Raw genomic sequence first — 14,683 nt, forward strand, 5'->3', positions numbered from 1 at the left:
GGAAATCTCTCACAGCTGCAGGGTTTCTGTTGCCCTGGAAAACCAGGAGACTGGCTACTTTTCCCAGCATGCTCAAGAGAGGCACCAATCTCGTTGTCTTCCTTGCCCCGTGCAGGACTTCGGAGAGGACGACTCCCTCTACATCACCAAGGTGACCACCATCCACATGGGCAATTACACCTGCCATGCCTCCGGCCACGAGGAGCTGTTCCAGACCCACGTCCTGCAGGTGAATGGTTAGTAAATGGCTCCATGCATGTCACCCCCTCAAAGCCTTCCCAAAACGCTGCTCAGAACAGCACTTCCACCTCCACCCCCAAATTCTGTCTTCTTAAAGAAATATCTGAACCCATCTGTCTCATAAGTAAAGGGGAGCAGAGGGGAAAGGGCAAAGCCTTCCCACTAATTTCCATGTCCAGCTTCACCCAAAGCCTCCTCTCATGAAATGAATCCCGGTGCAAGGGAGGTGAGTCATTTGGGCAAGTCATGCTCCGAAGCTGAGGCTCTGGCAGCCCCTAGAATGTGGGGTGTGCCCTAGAGGTGACATGGCCATGGTGAGCTGCTGTGGGCTTGGATCCAGTGAGAAGCAGACACGGTCTAACCACCCCACTCCTCTTCCAGGCAGTGTGGACTCATATCACTTGTCCAGTTGGGAGGCATTACTTCCTCCAACAGGGGCTGGTTTCCTTCTCCCTCCCCAAGAGGCTCCACCAGCCTCAGCTTGGGCCAAGCCAAGACAGAATCTGAGCAGGTGTGGCAGGTTTTCTTTGCTTCTCACAGGTCCCTGTGTTACCAGGAGTCCTGGAAACCGGCAAGAGTTAACCCCTCCTGATGATAACATCAACAATTACAATAGCCAGTGTTTTCTGAGCGCTCACTGTGGCCAGTCCCTGTGTTAACATGTCACATGGACTTTACCATTTTAACCCGCTTTAGGGATGAATCTCCAGGTAAGGTCACTTGCCTGGGGTCTCCCACTGGTAGGTGGTAGTGTTCTAGACCCAGAGAGTGTGCTCTGACCTGTGTCACACTGCTGGCTGCCCCAGCCTGACCACTCCAGCCATCAGAACAAACAAGCCTTCACAGTGCCAGGGTGGATCAGCACCCTGGGAAATTACACTCGTCCATCTAGGCCCCGCTGGGCATCCCTCCTATCACGAAGCAGGCCTGAGCAGGGTGTCTGTGCGTCAGGGAACAGTGTGGAAGCTCCAAGTCAGCTCCAGATCCTTGGTGCCAGCTGGTGTTCAGGGCTTCTGCTCTGAGATAAAGTGAGCAAGTGTCAAGAATGTTTGCATCATGAGGTTCAATTTCGCTTACTTCTGGGATTCAGGTGGCAAGCCATTTAAGGACAACTGGGTGAGCTCAGCTTGCCTCTGCATTTACCCTGTGGGATGTTTTGGGGATTTTTATATTCATACATGCCTAAACCATATGTTATTAGTATTTCCCTTGAGTTGGGATGTACTTAATCCTTTGGGGCTTCATGGCTGTGCCTGTTAGCTTGATTCCAGGCCTACAATGCGATCTCTGGATTTCACCAGAAATAATCAGGTGTTCCCGGTTATAATGCCCCCTGGGTGAGCCAACAGCCAATCCCCGAGCTGGGGTTCAGAGGCTGGAATTCAGAGGCTGATCTAATGTGCAGCCGGCAGGCAGTGTCTGCCTCTCCCTGAGCAGGGGCTGCTCCAGGGGCAGCGCATGCACTGTGCACTGTGAGCAGGGCTGTACCGTCTACAACTGGCAAGTGGTGCCCAGCACCGTACAATGTTGTGAATCTTTGGTTGCCAAACAACTCCACATGGTTTGCTCCTGGTCCCTCGGGTCCTCAGACAAGCCTGGAAAAGAGAAATCCACCAATATTCCCAGATCCACAATCCTGCCTTTCACATCCTGCCCCTACCGCTTCACAAGGACCAGGAACACAAGGAGAGGCCTGGAGCCTTGTCCCCTTTATTTTCTCCAAAGCAAATCTGTGAGGAGGGGAGGGTCTGCCACCTGCCGAGGAACCCAAGTAACTCACAGGTGAGCGCGTGTACTCCCCTCGGCTTCTGGAGGAGATGCTGGTCTTAAATGCCCTAATACAGTAAGTGGTAAGTCTCTGGTGCTCGGAGGGCCCTTCTGCGCCCTGTCGCCCCAGAATTCTGAGACTGGGCTCCTGATGTGGATGAGCTGGTTCCTCACTCCCAGTGCTGAATTCAGGAGCAAGGCCCATGCCCACAACCCCCTGAGGTGCTGCTGGGCTCAGAGTAGAGGCTCCTCCCACCAGGTGGCAAGTAGACTGTGCAGATGGCAGTGGAGAATTCTGACTTGGCCCTCCCCAGCCACCCCTACCTCCCGCCTCTCCACTTCCCACCCCCCAGCCCAGCAACTGCTTAGTCTCAGCTGAAGAGGCTGCTCGTGGACCTGGGGGAGTCTAAATGGAGCAAAACCTTCCCGCTGAGATCCAAAGAGAGGCCACTTAAGATCCTTTTTTCCAACTGCTGAGAGATTTAAGAGTTCTCTTCCAGCCAAAGTACGATCAGTAGAGTCGGAGGAAGCACGCTGGGACCGCTGTGTTTTGTGGTGGGCTTTCTGCCTCATGAAGTCAGTTCACTGTGCTCAGCTCACACATAGCTGGACTAGGCCATTCGGGGCGCCCAGCTCCAGAAGCCCATAGGTCACTAGGCTGGGCTGACTTCCAGGCACTTGGGATGGCATTTTGGTCCATTAACCAGCTCCCTTATGGGAGCACCACACTAAAGTAGGCCTGGTGTTTCTTCCCAAGGACACAAGTCCATTGACTGCTGACCTGGGACAAGACGCAAGGGTTTCAAAGTGTTCCAGAAGTTAGGCTTGCTGTGTTGGACTGAGAGGGAAAAAAGTCATACCTGTGTGGGAAGATGGGAAGATGTTGAAAATAGAATGGTATGAAAGACACAGTCATGCTAGTGACATTTACTGCATACATTCCGTGCCCCGTCCCTGTTTCACAGATGAGGGAACTGGGGCTCAGAGACATGGAGTCATTTGCCCAGGAGCCCCAGCCCTACAGTTGTTAACTGCAGAACAGATCTCGACTCCAAAGCCCAGACTCGATGCCTGCCCTGCCTGCCCCTTCCCGCCAGGGCATTGTGTTGTGGCTGTTGGAGAATCCAGATGTGGGACACGGGTGCGGTCAGTAGGCAGGTCAGCATTGAGCTGCTGTGGGCTGCACACTATGGGGCACAGGGGACAAGAACCCTGCCTCATTTATCTCTGCCCTGGCTGAGCTCAGGCCTGGTCAGAAACAGCCGGCCTAGTGAGGATCCAATGAAGGACCCACAGCAGTGAATGTAAGCCTCGGCCCCTGCCTTAGCAGGATGGAAGCCGGTGAACTGCATGGCTCAGTCAACCAGCTCCAGCTGGGGCTCAGCAATCACTGTGTAGACTCCCGATGCTGCTCGAGTTCCCAGGAGGCAGGCCCAGCAGGGCTGGGCTGCTGTGGAAGGCTCATAGGGGCGGTGGGCAACGGGGAGCTCTGCAGGCTGCAGCTTGGTGCCCAGAGCCTTCAGGCAGGAGGACCAGGGAGAGCTGAGAAGGTACTGTTGGTGCTCAGGACAGAAGGAACACTTCCTTGCTATGGAATCACCTGAAGAAGAAATGAGAAGGCAGTAACAAACTCATCTGTGGGATTTTTCCTTTTCGCTATGCATCCCAAGCATGAGTCTAAAGCACGAGGAAGATGGCCCCGAGCTGCTCAGGGGGAATGGCGTGCGGTTGCTAGCAGTGCTGTTGGAGGTGTGGTTTGGGCCCCTCTTGGCCTGGCAGATGGCCTGTGGCCTCCTGAGCTGAGGCAGTGCCTGGGACACACAGACAGGGAGCAATGTTCTATGCCCGTTCCTCCAGCTGGCTTCTCCTCGGAGGGAAGACAGGAAGGGGAGAATGATGAAGGGAGGAGAGGGTCCCCTGGTCAGTTGCCTTCTTCTCTGAGGGCTCAGAAGACTCCAAGTTAATATCAGATGTGCTGGAGAGTTAATGTGTGGCCCGTGGGCCCAAGAGACAGAGATACCACTCCTGGGAACAGGAGCTGGTCTGGGGCTGTTCCACCCTAGGCACAGGGCAGACCCAAGCTGGCATCACCCCCGACAAAGGATCAAGTCATAAACTCTGAGCCGGACAGACATGGGCTCAAGTCCTGGTACTTCCTTGACATACAGTCTTGGGCATTTAAACTCATCTGTACAATAGGAATAGCAATTGTACCTCCTGCATTATAGGCCTGATGAGATACAATGCGTGTGAAATGCCTGACACAGACATAGTTCAAAGTCCAAGGTGGACAGATACGGGGGAGATTTTGAGTTGTCTCAAGCTATATTTAACTATAATTGTCAGACAGATGGTCTGAGCTGGTGGCCCCTCTGAGAGCTTCCAACCCATTATATGGATAGGAAAATCACAACCCAGAGAAACTTGCCAAGCCAGGAATAAAACAGAGACTTCTCCCTGGAGCTGCCCCATTTCCTGGCAGGCGCAGGACCCATATATAGGCTGGGTCACCATCTTCTGGGGCTTCTCCATCCGTGACTGTCTTGACCTGGTTGGCTAAAGGGAATCCTTCCAGGCAACTTCTTCTCTCAACTCATTAGTATAACTTCTTCCCCATAGACCAGAACTCCCAGAGATGAGGCCCCAAACACTGACATGATTTATAACTTCGTGCAAACCTCCCGCATTGCTTTGAGAGGAAGGAGCAAGAACTTCAGACATAAATGATTAATCCATTAAATTAAAAACACCCTCGACCTCCCCACAGTTCAGACACGGAGCAATTCATTTCCCAAAATACAATAATCATCTCCCAAATCTGTTTATTACTCCAGCTTGATACTTTTGTGAATGTGTCTCTCACTTAGGACATATTTATGCTGCCTTTCACCTTGGAAATGATCGATGTTCCCCAAAGAAAATGGGTCTCTGTGTTAGGTATTCAAATACCTAACTGGAATTTAGTTAGGTTTTCACTGGAAGGTTTTGCAAATGTAAAAAGATATGAATGTGTTTACCCAGGATGTATTAATTTCAAAGGATTTTTAGTGTAAATTAACACAGAAGAGGGGGAGGTCAGGACCCAAGAAAAACAGTCGCGTCTTTGCCTTGTCGCTGCAGAAAGCTATGTCTCCACCTGGGAAGGGGAGGATGCTTTCTCAGTCTCTTAAAAGTGAAAATGCAAAACTTTTTCTGACAGCCTGTCCAAGCCAGGGTCAAGAGCAGTGAGGTCTTTGACGCCCGCCTCCCTGCCCGGGTTCTTCCCAGGCTCTCCCTGTCCTGGCGGGAGGCTGGATCCAGAGCCCTGGCTTCCATAGGAGCTGCAGCTTCTGCCTGAGGTGAACAGGCGCTCACTCAGAGCCTGGGGCCTGTTCCACGCCAGCTGCAGGCTCAGCAGATGCCTCATCACTCATGAAGAGGACAGTTTGGTCCTGGAGGCAGTGGGTGAGCCCGCACCCAACTGATGGAGTGATTTGTTTTTTAACATCTTTGTGCCTGTTTTCCCTTACCAAGTGGTCAGGTCACACAAGATGGGCTTCTCCCTGGAGCGCCTTGGTGCTCAGGGTCTGCCTTCCACATCACAGGCCCCCTTTTTGCAGGGCATTGAGCTGGGAAGGCCCAGGGGCTGCCTGGTCCCACTCTAGCCCAGGGGCCCCAGGACTGTCTGAGGAGCCCCCTTCCATTGCTCCTGGCCTGTCTGTGCTCCTTCAGTCTCCTCCTTGCCAATCCCTCTGGGAAAATAGGAGGGGAGGACTGAGCTACTGGTTCACAGAGGGGCAGCAGCAGCTTCTTGTCCCTGTGAGTCCACAGCTCATGCTCACAGACATGTACACGCGTGCACGTGTACCGTGCTCTGGGTCCTGCCCACCTCCCAGCCTCATCTCTCGTCACCCCGCCCCTCCTCCATGCTCCAGCCCTGTGAACTTCTCTGAACTTCTCTCAGTTCCCCAACACACCTGCCCCCTTGATTCCCTGCCATACACTGATTGTTTTCAGGGCTGAAAATGCTCTTCCCCCTCATTCTTTTGGTCTCAGGGTAATCATCATTCATTCAACAAATATTGACTGGGTTTCTGCTACAAGCCACTCACCAGGCTAAGCGCTAGAAATATAGCAATGAAGAGACAAAAGTCCTCATCCTCATGGATCAGGTCAAAGGTTGGGAAGTACTAGGGAGGAAACTATAAGAGAAGGGGATAAGGAGAGTCAGACACAAGGAGGAAATCTTAGATAGGATGGCAGGTGAAGGTCTTACTGAAAAAGTGACATTAGTGTCAACTTGGTGGCAAAGTCAAAGATGCCTCCAAAGGATCTTGGTCTGAACAACCCTAGGAGTAGAGTGGCCACTTACTGAGACGAGAAGGAGGGTGGAGGAGCAGGTTTGGGAAGAAAGACGAGGGGCTCGTGGGGGCATGATAAATGGGAGGTGTTGTGCAGCCCATTGGGTATCTGAGCTTGGAGCTGAAGGGAGAGTTTGACTGGAGATATAAATTTCAGATGCCTTGTAGGGTGGATGGTATTTAAAGTCAAAGGACTAGGGTGGATCACTGAAGGAGTAAGGGCAGATAGAGAATGTCCGACCACCAAGCATGACAGCTTTTAGAACCTGGAGATGGGAAACAGTAAGGAAGACAGAGGTGAAGACACAGAGACAGGAGGAAAAGTAGGAGTGTGGTGTCTGGGGGACAAGGAGGAGGAGTGACAGCTGTGCCAAACACTGCAGACGGGCCAGGGAAGATGAGGACAGAACTGGCCATTGTGTGGGGGTCAGCATGTGGGGGAGGAGGGTCCCTGTGACCAGAGGAAAGGCATTTCCATGGCGTGGTGGAGAAAAGTGTGTCTGGAACTGGCTCAAGAGAGGGATGGAGAAGAGAAGTTAGAGCCGCCAAGACCAAGAATGGCGAACTCTTCAGGGTATTTCCAAGGGGAAAAATGGGGCAGAGTTGGGGAGAGAAGTTGAGGTAAAGAGAGGTTTGGGGTTCTTTTCCAAGATGGAAATTAACAGCATTTTATGGACCAATAGGAAAGATCCAGCAGAAAGTGGGGGACTGCTGCAGCGAGAGACAAGTGCTAGAGCAATGTCCCGGAGCATTTGGAATCTAGAGAGGAGGCTGAGCATGACACGAAACTCAAAACTGGGCATTTTCCTGAAGGGGGAAGGAGAATGGCCTGACAGTGGTAACAAGGGCCAAGGTCACCTCCCCCACCTCCCAGCCCAATCCAGTGGTGGGAGAGGGGGAAGAAGGGTCGATAGATTTCCATTTGAGCAAGAAGGTGAAGGAGCATTCCTAGAAGAGTTTGAGGATATAGGACATTTTGCTGATGGCAGAACATGAGTTCCAGAAGGCACAACAGAAGGCTTTGGGGATGAGGCCTAGGCTTCTTGTGGAGGCTGACATGATCCTAAACAAAGGGCATGAAGGAAAGAGTCCCCATGATCCCCAGTTGGAGAGTTGGGACAAGATTGAGGAGGGGGGGCATTGGGAGAAGGAGCATGCAGAGGTCTAAGGCCCCCTCTGTAGTCCTGCTGATGGAGGCACAGAGGCCAGGGGAGGAGTAGTCTTAGTCCCCAGGATGACTTTGGCTCATGGAGACCTCAAGGCCAGCAGAGGGTGCCTGTCACTCTGAGCATACGTGAGCAGTCTCTAACGGCTGACGATGGAGGCCCAGGTGTCTTACATTTAGTAGATAGTCATATCTTTTTAAATGAGTGACTCATTCCACACCCTTGACTTTGAGGCAGTTTTCATTTTGTTCCAAAACAGTGGCACACATTTCAGTTCACAGTTAGCCCTGAATTGGTCAGCGAGAGCTCCCAAGTCAGGGCTGACTTAGGGTCTCACCTGGAACCTGATAATTAGAAGCAAATCCTCCAACTCCATCCCACATCTCCAGAATCAGACAGTGGGTGCTGGGCCCAGTGTTGTTTTAACAGACATACCACGCACCCCCCAGCCAGGGGATTCAGATGCACACTCAAGTATGAAAACTTCCTGGGCCCACAGATTCCTGTTCAAGTTCAGAGGTAAGGCTGGTGCTGGCCACTGGCCATCTCACTGAGGAGACCAGTCCACAAACCACCAGTTTAGAGGCCAGGCCCTTCCCAAGTCCCCAGTTTACTGGACAAACCTGCCATCAATGAAGGGGCAGGCACCAAAGGCTTAAGTAAGGTCAGTATTTCCTTTGTGAGGTGGAGAGAGTGGATTCTGCTCTATTCTGACAAGTCTTCCCAGACCTTTGTCTGCATGGCCCCAAAGTCCCTCTGGTAATGCTCATCACACTTGCAGTTAATTGTTTAATCACCTTCCCCCAGACAGAAAGCTCCATGAGGGCAGGGACTGAGCTCATCTTATTCACTGCTCTGTTCATAATGCCTGACACTCGGTTGGTGTTTAATAAAGGTTGACTGCACAATATTGAATTGACAGAGCTTTGTAAAATCAATCGAGACCACTAACGTGGTGCTGGACTCAGATAGGAATTCCCTCCGACCTTTCATCCTCTTCCCCCTCCGCACTCTGCAGCATTTGGTATTGCAATGCTTTGCAATGTGTGGTATGGAAAACGACAGTCATCACTCTTGTCTTTCAAAATTTCCTCAGCTGTTCTTGCACGTTTTTCTTTTAGATAAACTTTAGAATCGTTTTGTCAAGACCCCACCAACTGATTTTAATTGGAATGAGATTAAATGTATGGCTTAATTTGCAATCTCTTGTTTCTTAACAAGAGTAAATCTTCCTATCCAAGAATGTACCTCTCCCATTATTCAAGTCCTTTTTTATGTCTTCAGTGAGATTTTATAGTTTTCTTCACTTAGGTCCACTGTATTTTCTTGTCTGGTCACTGCTGATATATAAGTAAGCTATTAATTTTGTATGTTTTGACACTGGCCCCTATACTATACTCGCTTATTAATACTTGCTACTTGGTAGTTCATTATCTGGAGCATGTTCAGGTAAAATATCATATTTCTCCATCTTTTTAATACTTGTACCTCTCATTTCTTGCCTTCCATTGACGGCAACATCTAGCACAATGCTGTCTGACATTGCCTCTTTTCCTTTTTCCTTTTTCTTTTCCTGACTTAATGTTTCACCATCTGAAAAGAATGGCGCTGTTTCTTCTTTTTATAGATATTCCTCATCGTGGGAAGAAAATATCATTCTGTTACTGTTTTACTGAGGTTTTTTTCCCCCGAGAAATGGATTTGATTTTTTTTCCAAAGGCCCTTTCAGTGTCTAGTGGGAGAATCAAATGATTTTTCTTTTTCCCCGCCTTTGACTTTGGATATGACTAATCCTAGATTTCCTAATAGCTATTGGAACAGGCTATACTTGGTCACAGTACGTTCTTTTAATACTATGCTAGACTTGATTTGCACTGTTTTACTCAGGATTTTGGTATATCTAGTCCTAAGTGAGATAGGTCTGTAGTCATTTTTTTGTGCTCTCTTTGGCAGGTTTTGGTGTCCAGATTATAGTAGCTTATACCAGCTTCAGATATAATTTGGAACATCTTCTGTGTTGTATGCTCTAGGAATTACTCATTCCTTACATGTACTAAAGAACTTGCCTTTTGGGTTAGTAGCACTTTTTTTAAAAAACACCTTTAGTGAGGTATAATTAATATACAAAAAATTGTACATATTTAACGTATACAATTTGATAAGTTTGGAGATATGCATACATCTGTGATACCATCACCACAATCAAGGTAATAGACATCTCCATCACCTCCAGAAGTTTCCTTGTGTTGCTTTGTTTTTCTTTTTTGTTTGTTGTTGTTTGTGGTAAGAACACTTAACATGAGATCTACCCTCTTAACAGATTTTTAAGTGCACAAAGTAGTATTGTTGACTATAGGCCCTGTGCCGTACAGCAGATGTGCAGAACTTACTCATCTTGCATAACCGAAAAGTAACACTTTAAAATTGTTTTTAATAGTCTCTTCTTGATTCAGTGTTCATACTTTAAAGTTTCCTTCTAAATGATCCATTTCATGGAGATTTTCACATTTATTATCCGTAATTGAATACATATTCTCATGTTGCTTTCTCTCCTCTGTGTTCTTTCTCTATTTTTTTCATTAATCAAACTTGCCAGAAATTTGGCTACTTTATTGGTTTTTACAAACAGCCAGCTCTTAGATTTATCACTTCCACTCTTTTCTGGCTCATTGATTCATTCATTTCTGCTTTCATCTCTGTTGATTCTTTCCACACTGTCTGGGTGTACTCTGTGGTTGCTCAGCCAGCTTGTGTAAATAAACAGTGATCTGGTAGGAGCCCAGGGTCATTGGCCCCAGGTCCTGGCACCATGTCCCTACCAGTCCAGTGCTCCTAGGCCTCCCAGTTCGATCTCTCTGCTTTTGAATTACCACCTCCTGACCAAAACTACTACCTGTTCAACTTAAACCCCATTTGTCCGTCTGCCAAATGCAGGGTATAGGGAAGTTTCCTAGATAAGTTACTATTTCCTTCCTCTTTGACCCAGGGGGAGTCAGGGCAGGGAGATCTACCTGGTGTCCTCAGAAGCCCTCTAGGTATGCCTCACCTGGAGCCCCATGTAGCTCCTCCATCCCCAGAGGCCTCATCCGCAACAAGGCCCTTCTGCCACACCCTGGAACTCTCTAGAACTGCAAACAATGAGAAACCGGGGAAACGACTTGTTGGATCTCTGTGCAGTTTGGCAGAGGGTGCCCCTGAGCTCATGTTTGGAAACAGCTCAGGGCCGTTCTGAGGGTGGGATCACGCACGCCTTTTGCAGGTTGTCCATTTGGCTTTCTCCTTCGCCCCCCAACTTTGCCCTACAGGTCAACCAGAGGAAAGACTTGAAACTCAGACTGAGTTGATCAGACTATTAGCAGCCTCCTGAGGAGTTTTGACAGGAATTGCAGAGTCCATTTCTCATAATGAGACAAGTTTGCTATTGTCCTCCCAAGCACAGATAGTAGAAATCTTGCTCAGCTTCCAGAATCAACACCATCACCCCCTGCTAGATGAGCATCAATTTGTTCTAAACTCTGGTCCCCAAGAAAAATCTTCTCTCTCCTAATGTACTGGGATGCTTTCTGTTATCAGACAATAGGAGCTTCCAGATAACTCTGGGAAAATATAGTTGCCTGCTTCAGGGAGAATCCATATCTACCTTCCCAAAAGTTGTGTGATGTTTCTCTTTTGTTTGACATCCAGGTGCCTTTACATAAGCACTCACGAACCCTTTTGGATCTGTGTAGACTAATATGTACAAATAAGTAAGAGTCCTTAAGTCCACTGAAAATGACAAGTATTTTATTTCCTGGGCCCAGAACTAGGGCTAGGAGAGAAGATCCTGCAGACAATCTTTACTTCTTCCAGGTGCCTCCCCCACAGACAGCCTGTGTAAAAAAGGCCAGAGCTCTATGGAGGGTGCTGGAGCCTTGCCCCCCACACTCATCTGATGAGTGGACCAGGTCACATCCCCAGCCCTGAACTTGAGGGCCAGGGACCACGAGCGAGTCAAGAGCCAAGTAGGGCACGCTTGCCTTTCACCCATCTTCCATGGGGTGAGAAGTAGAGAAATGAAAATGACCCCCTGGAAAATCAACGGACTGCCCTGGAGCAGTGATGTAATTAGTAGCCCTGCCAGTCAGTGCCCATAAGTGCTTTGTAAAGCACTTCCTGCAAGAAATTAAGCCCCTGTCCAATGACTTTCCGATAAAAGAAATAATATATCTGAATTTTATTCATTCAGAAATAAATTTCAGTGGCTGTTGCTCTTTACATGTAGCAGCTGAACAGCATTAAATATTTGGATTTCTTTCTGATCATATTTACAATAATGATGAAAGCCATGAATAATAAGGTACGAAGGCTGACATGTTTATTGCCTACAATCCATTTCATAGCCCTTTCTTTTAGGGCTTGAATTGCTGAACAGGATGATTCTAAGCTGCTTACAAAGAGAATCCCAGAGCTGCCTGTCGGTTCACCCCTCTGGAGCAGGGTCTCAGGGTTGGACCACGGGCCCAAGGCCATCTGAGGCCTTCTCTTATCAGCAGTGACTCTCACCCACAGTGCCACCAGTCATTCGCGTCTATCCGGAGACCCAGGCACAGGAGCCTGGGGTGGCGGCCAGTCTGAGATGCCATGCAGAAGGCATTCCTATGCCCAGAATCACTTGGCTGAAAAATGGTGTGGATGTCTCAACCCAGATGTCGAAACAGCTCTCGCTTTTAGGTAAGAGCCGCCCTCGGTGTCTCTGTGCTCTTCCCATCAAGTTCAAGCTTACACTCTCCCCAGGAATGGAAATGAGAGGCGTGATTTGTTTCAAAGTCAGACATATTGGGAGTGAACAAATGTCTCCCCAAATTTTTCTGCTGTGTGGGCTCACATAGGTCTTGTGGGCTTTCTGAAAGCAAAGATGAGAAGCTGTCAATCAGGTCCCACGTCCCCCTCAGTTCATTTCAGCTGTTCTAACTCTTCCTGGGTGTATATCAGGGATGTTGGCTGCCCTCGGCCCTGTCGAGGGGCTGTGTTTTCAATGTCAACACTCTCAATAGCCCTGTGAAGGGAATGGGGAGGGGAGGAGTGGGGGTCCCAGCTAAGCAGGCCACCCTGAGCACTGTCCTCTCTACAGCCAATGGGAGTGAACTCCACATCAGCAGTGTTCGGTATGAAGACACAGGGGCATATACCTGCATTGCCAAAAATGAAGTGGGCGTGGATGAAGATATCTCCTCACTCTTCATTGAAGACTCAGCTAGAAAGACCCGTGAGTTCACTCCTGCCTCTGAGCACCGAGCACCTTACTGAGCTGGTTGGGGGGTATCAGGTGTCAAGGAGGGAACTAATTAACCAGAGTCACAGCCACTATGAGCCCCTGAAATGGGATGAATCCCATATTCTTCTGTGATCAAAGCTGGGGACAGAGAGTGCCCAGGGGGAGCAGACCTTCCCCTAGCAACCTAGACGACTCTGGAAAGAAACTCTCTGGACAGCAGACAGAACCCAGGACCACAGAAAGCTCTCATATCTCAGCCCCAGTTCTGCTTCCTACCTGCTGTCTGACTAGAACCTCCGCCCCTCACGCACAAAATTCCTCGTACTATCCACGCAGCAGGTGCTGCCGCCCCCGCCATGGCCAGGAACTGGCGGGCGCACACACACACGCACACCACACACACACACACACCACACACACATACACTCCTTTACTCCAGGGATTATAGCCCTCCTGCTGTGCTATGTGCTCTCCCTTGTAGCCACTGCTCCCCAAATGGGTCTACAGGTGTGATCTCATGGACATGGCTGTTGGACATGGTCTCTTTCCCTTGATCAAAAACTCCAAGTTGAGTCTTCATCATCAAAGGTGATAATCAGAAGTATTTCAGATGGTCTTCGTAGAAGAACCCTAGTGGGAAATCAGCATGCTCCTGGAAGTAATCCAGGTCTGGGAGAAATGTTGCTCGCTCTTTATCATCCACAGAATTGGAGAATCCCATTAGCTTCTGTGAGCCTGGGACCTGATTTCAAAGATTTATTAGGAACCGAAAGGGTTCTGAGACCCAGAAGCAATTGTCCCTGTCCAGAGTTCCCCCCAAGTACCATTGCTGGGGCACTGAGTGGGGCAGATTCTGTCCACGCGGGAATAGAGACCAGTGTGTCACTCACTGAATCACTACGGTGAAGGTTCTGACCTTGCTTTCTTCTTTTTTCCCTTCCCTCCATCATGTTCCTGGTTTCCTAATTCTCTGCTGCTGTAGTCGCAAACATCCTGTGGCGAGAGGAAGGTATCCAGCTTACTTGTTCTGTGTTGTGCCTCTGATCATGTGTGTTCATGGTTCCATAAGGGGTCATCTCTGCATGAGCCACCATTAGCTTTTCCAGACACCAAGCAGTCCCCACAAGTGGGGTACATGTGCCAAATCAGGTGGGAGGGAGCAGGTCAAGGTCAAACTCAAGTGGCACATACTGAGAAGCAGACTTAAAACCTACTAGTGTCATTAATGGACACTAGACCATTAGAATTGAAAAATGGAAAGTTTCCATTGAACGCTATTTGAAACCTCCACTGAAGCAGGCCAGTTGGCAGGGTTCCTGGTCAGATCTGGACCTTAAACTTTTTTCCAGTAGCTGATATTGGTGTTGGGGATTGGTGTATACTTTGAGGAAATGCTGAAGAAAAAAGTTACTATGGTTTCTGTAAATACATATGTACATGTATATTTTTAATGAGTAGAATTTTTTAATTTGTATTTATCAAACAATCTTTAGATATTAGGTTGGCCCATACAAAATTGCCATTTTTGTACATCAAAAATGATCTAATACTGACAATTTGATATGATTCAAAACAGCAGGCACATGTGGGAGCTGGGTTAGAGAGTCACGCTTGGGGTGCGTGTGCATGCATCGACCCCAGCCCCACCTCTGAACCCCTTCACCAGAGCAGAGTCCGAATCCCCTTGAGCTAACTTACTGTGCAGTTCGCTGCACAGATGGAGAGTATGAGAGAGCAGAATGCACCATGTGACTTCAGAGTTAAGCACTAATCTCCCTCTTTAAAAACCAACGTATTTCATGTCTTGTTTTTTCCTCAATAACTTTGCATGGTGTCACCTACAGTCTAGCACGTGCGTGCATTCACATACACACAATAATTTCTGAACATCAGTCACAGTAAGTGGGAGCAAAACA

At 48.8% G+C, this 14,683-nt stretch overlaps 1 protein-coding gene across 4 annotated transcripts in view; it reads left to right on the top strand.

Annotated features, from left to right (window-relative positions):
* The window catches only part of FSTL4 (follistatin like 4), a 399,058-nt gene that overhangs the window by 356,765 nt on the left and 27,610 nt on the right, over positions 1–14,683 (top strand). For all 4 annotated transcript variants that reach the window (XM_070517384.1, XM_070517383.1, XM_014856745.3 and 1 more), the window contains exons 8-11: positions 116–236; positions 12,062–12,223; positions 12,624–12,758; positions 13,750–13,776. In XM_070517384.1, coding sequence (XP_070373485.1) covers positions 116–236; positions 12,062–12,223; positions 12,624–12,758; positions 13,750–13,776 — 445 coding nt within the window. The remainder of the gene's footprint in view (positions 1–115; positions 237–12,061; positions 12,224–12,623; positions 12,759–13,749; positions 13,777–14,683) is intronic.

Source organism: Equus asinus, chromosome 9 (genome assembly GCF_041296235.1).
Source record: "Equus asinus isolate D_3611 breed Donkey chromosome 9, EquAss-T2T_v2, whole genome shotgun sequence".
NCBI classification, from domain to species: Eukaryota; Metazoa; Chordata; class Mammalia; order Perissodactyla; family Equidae; genus Equus; species Equus asinus.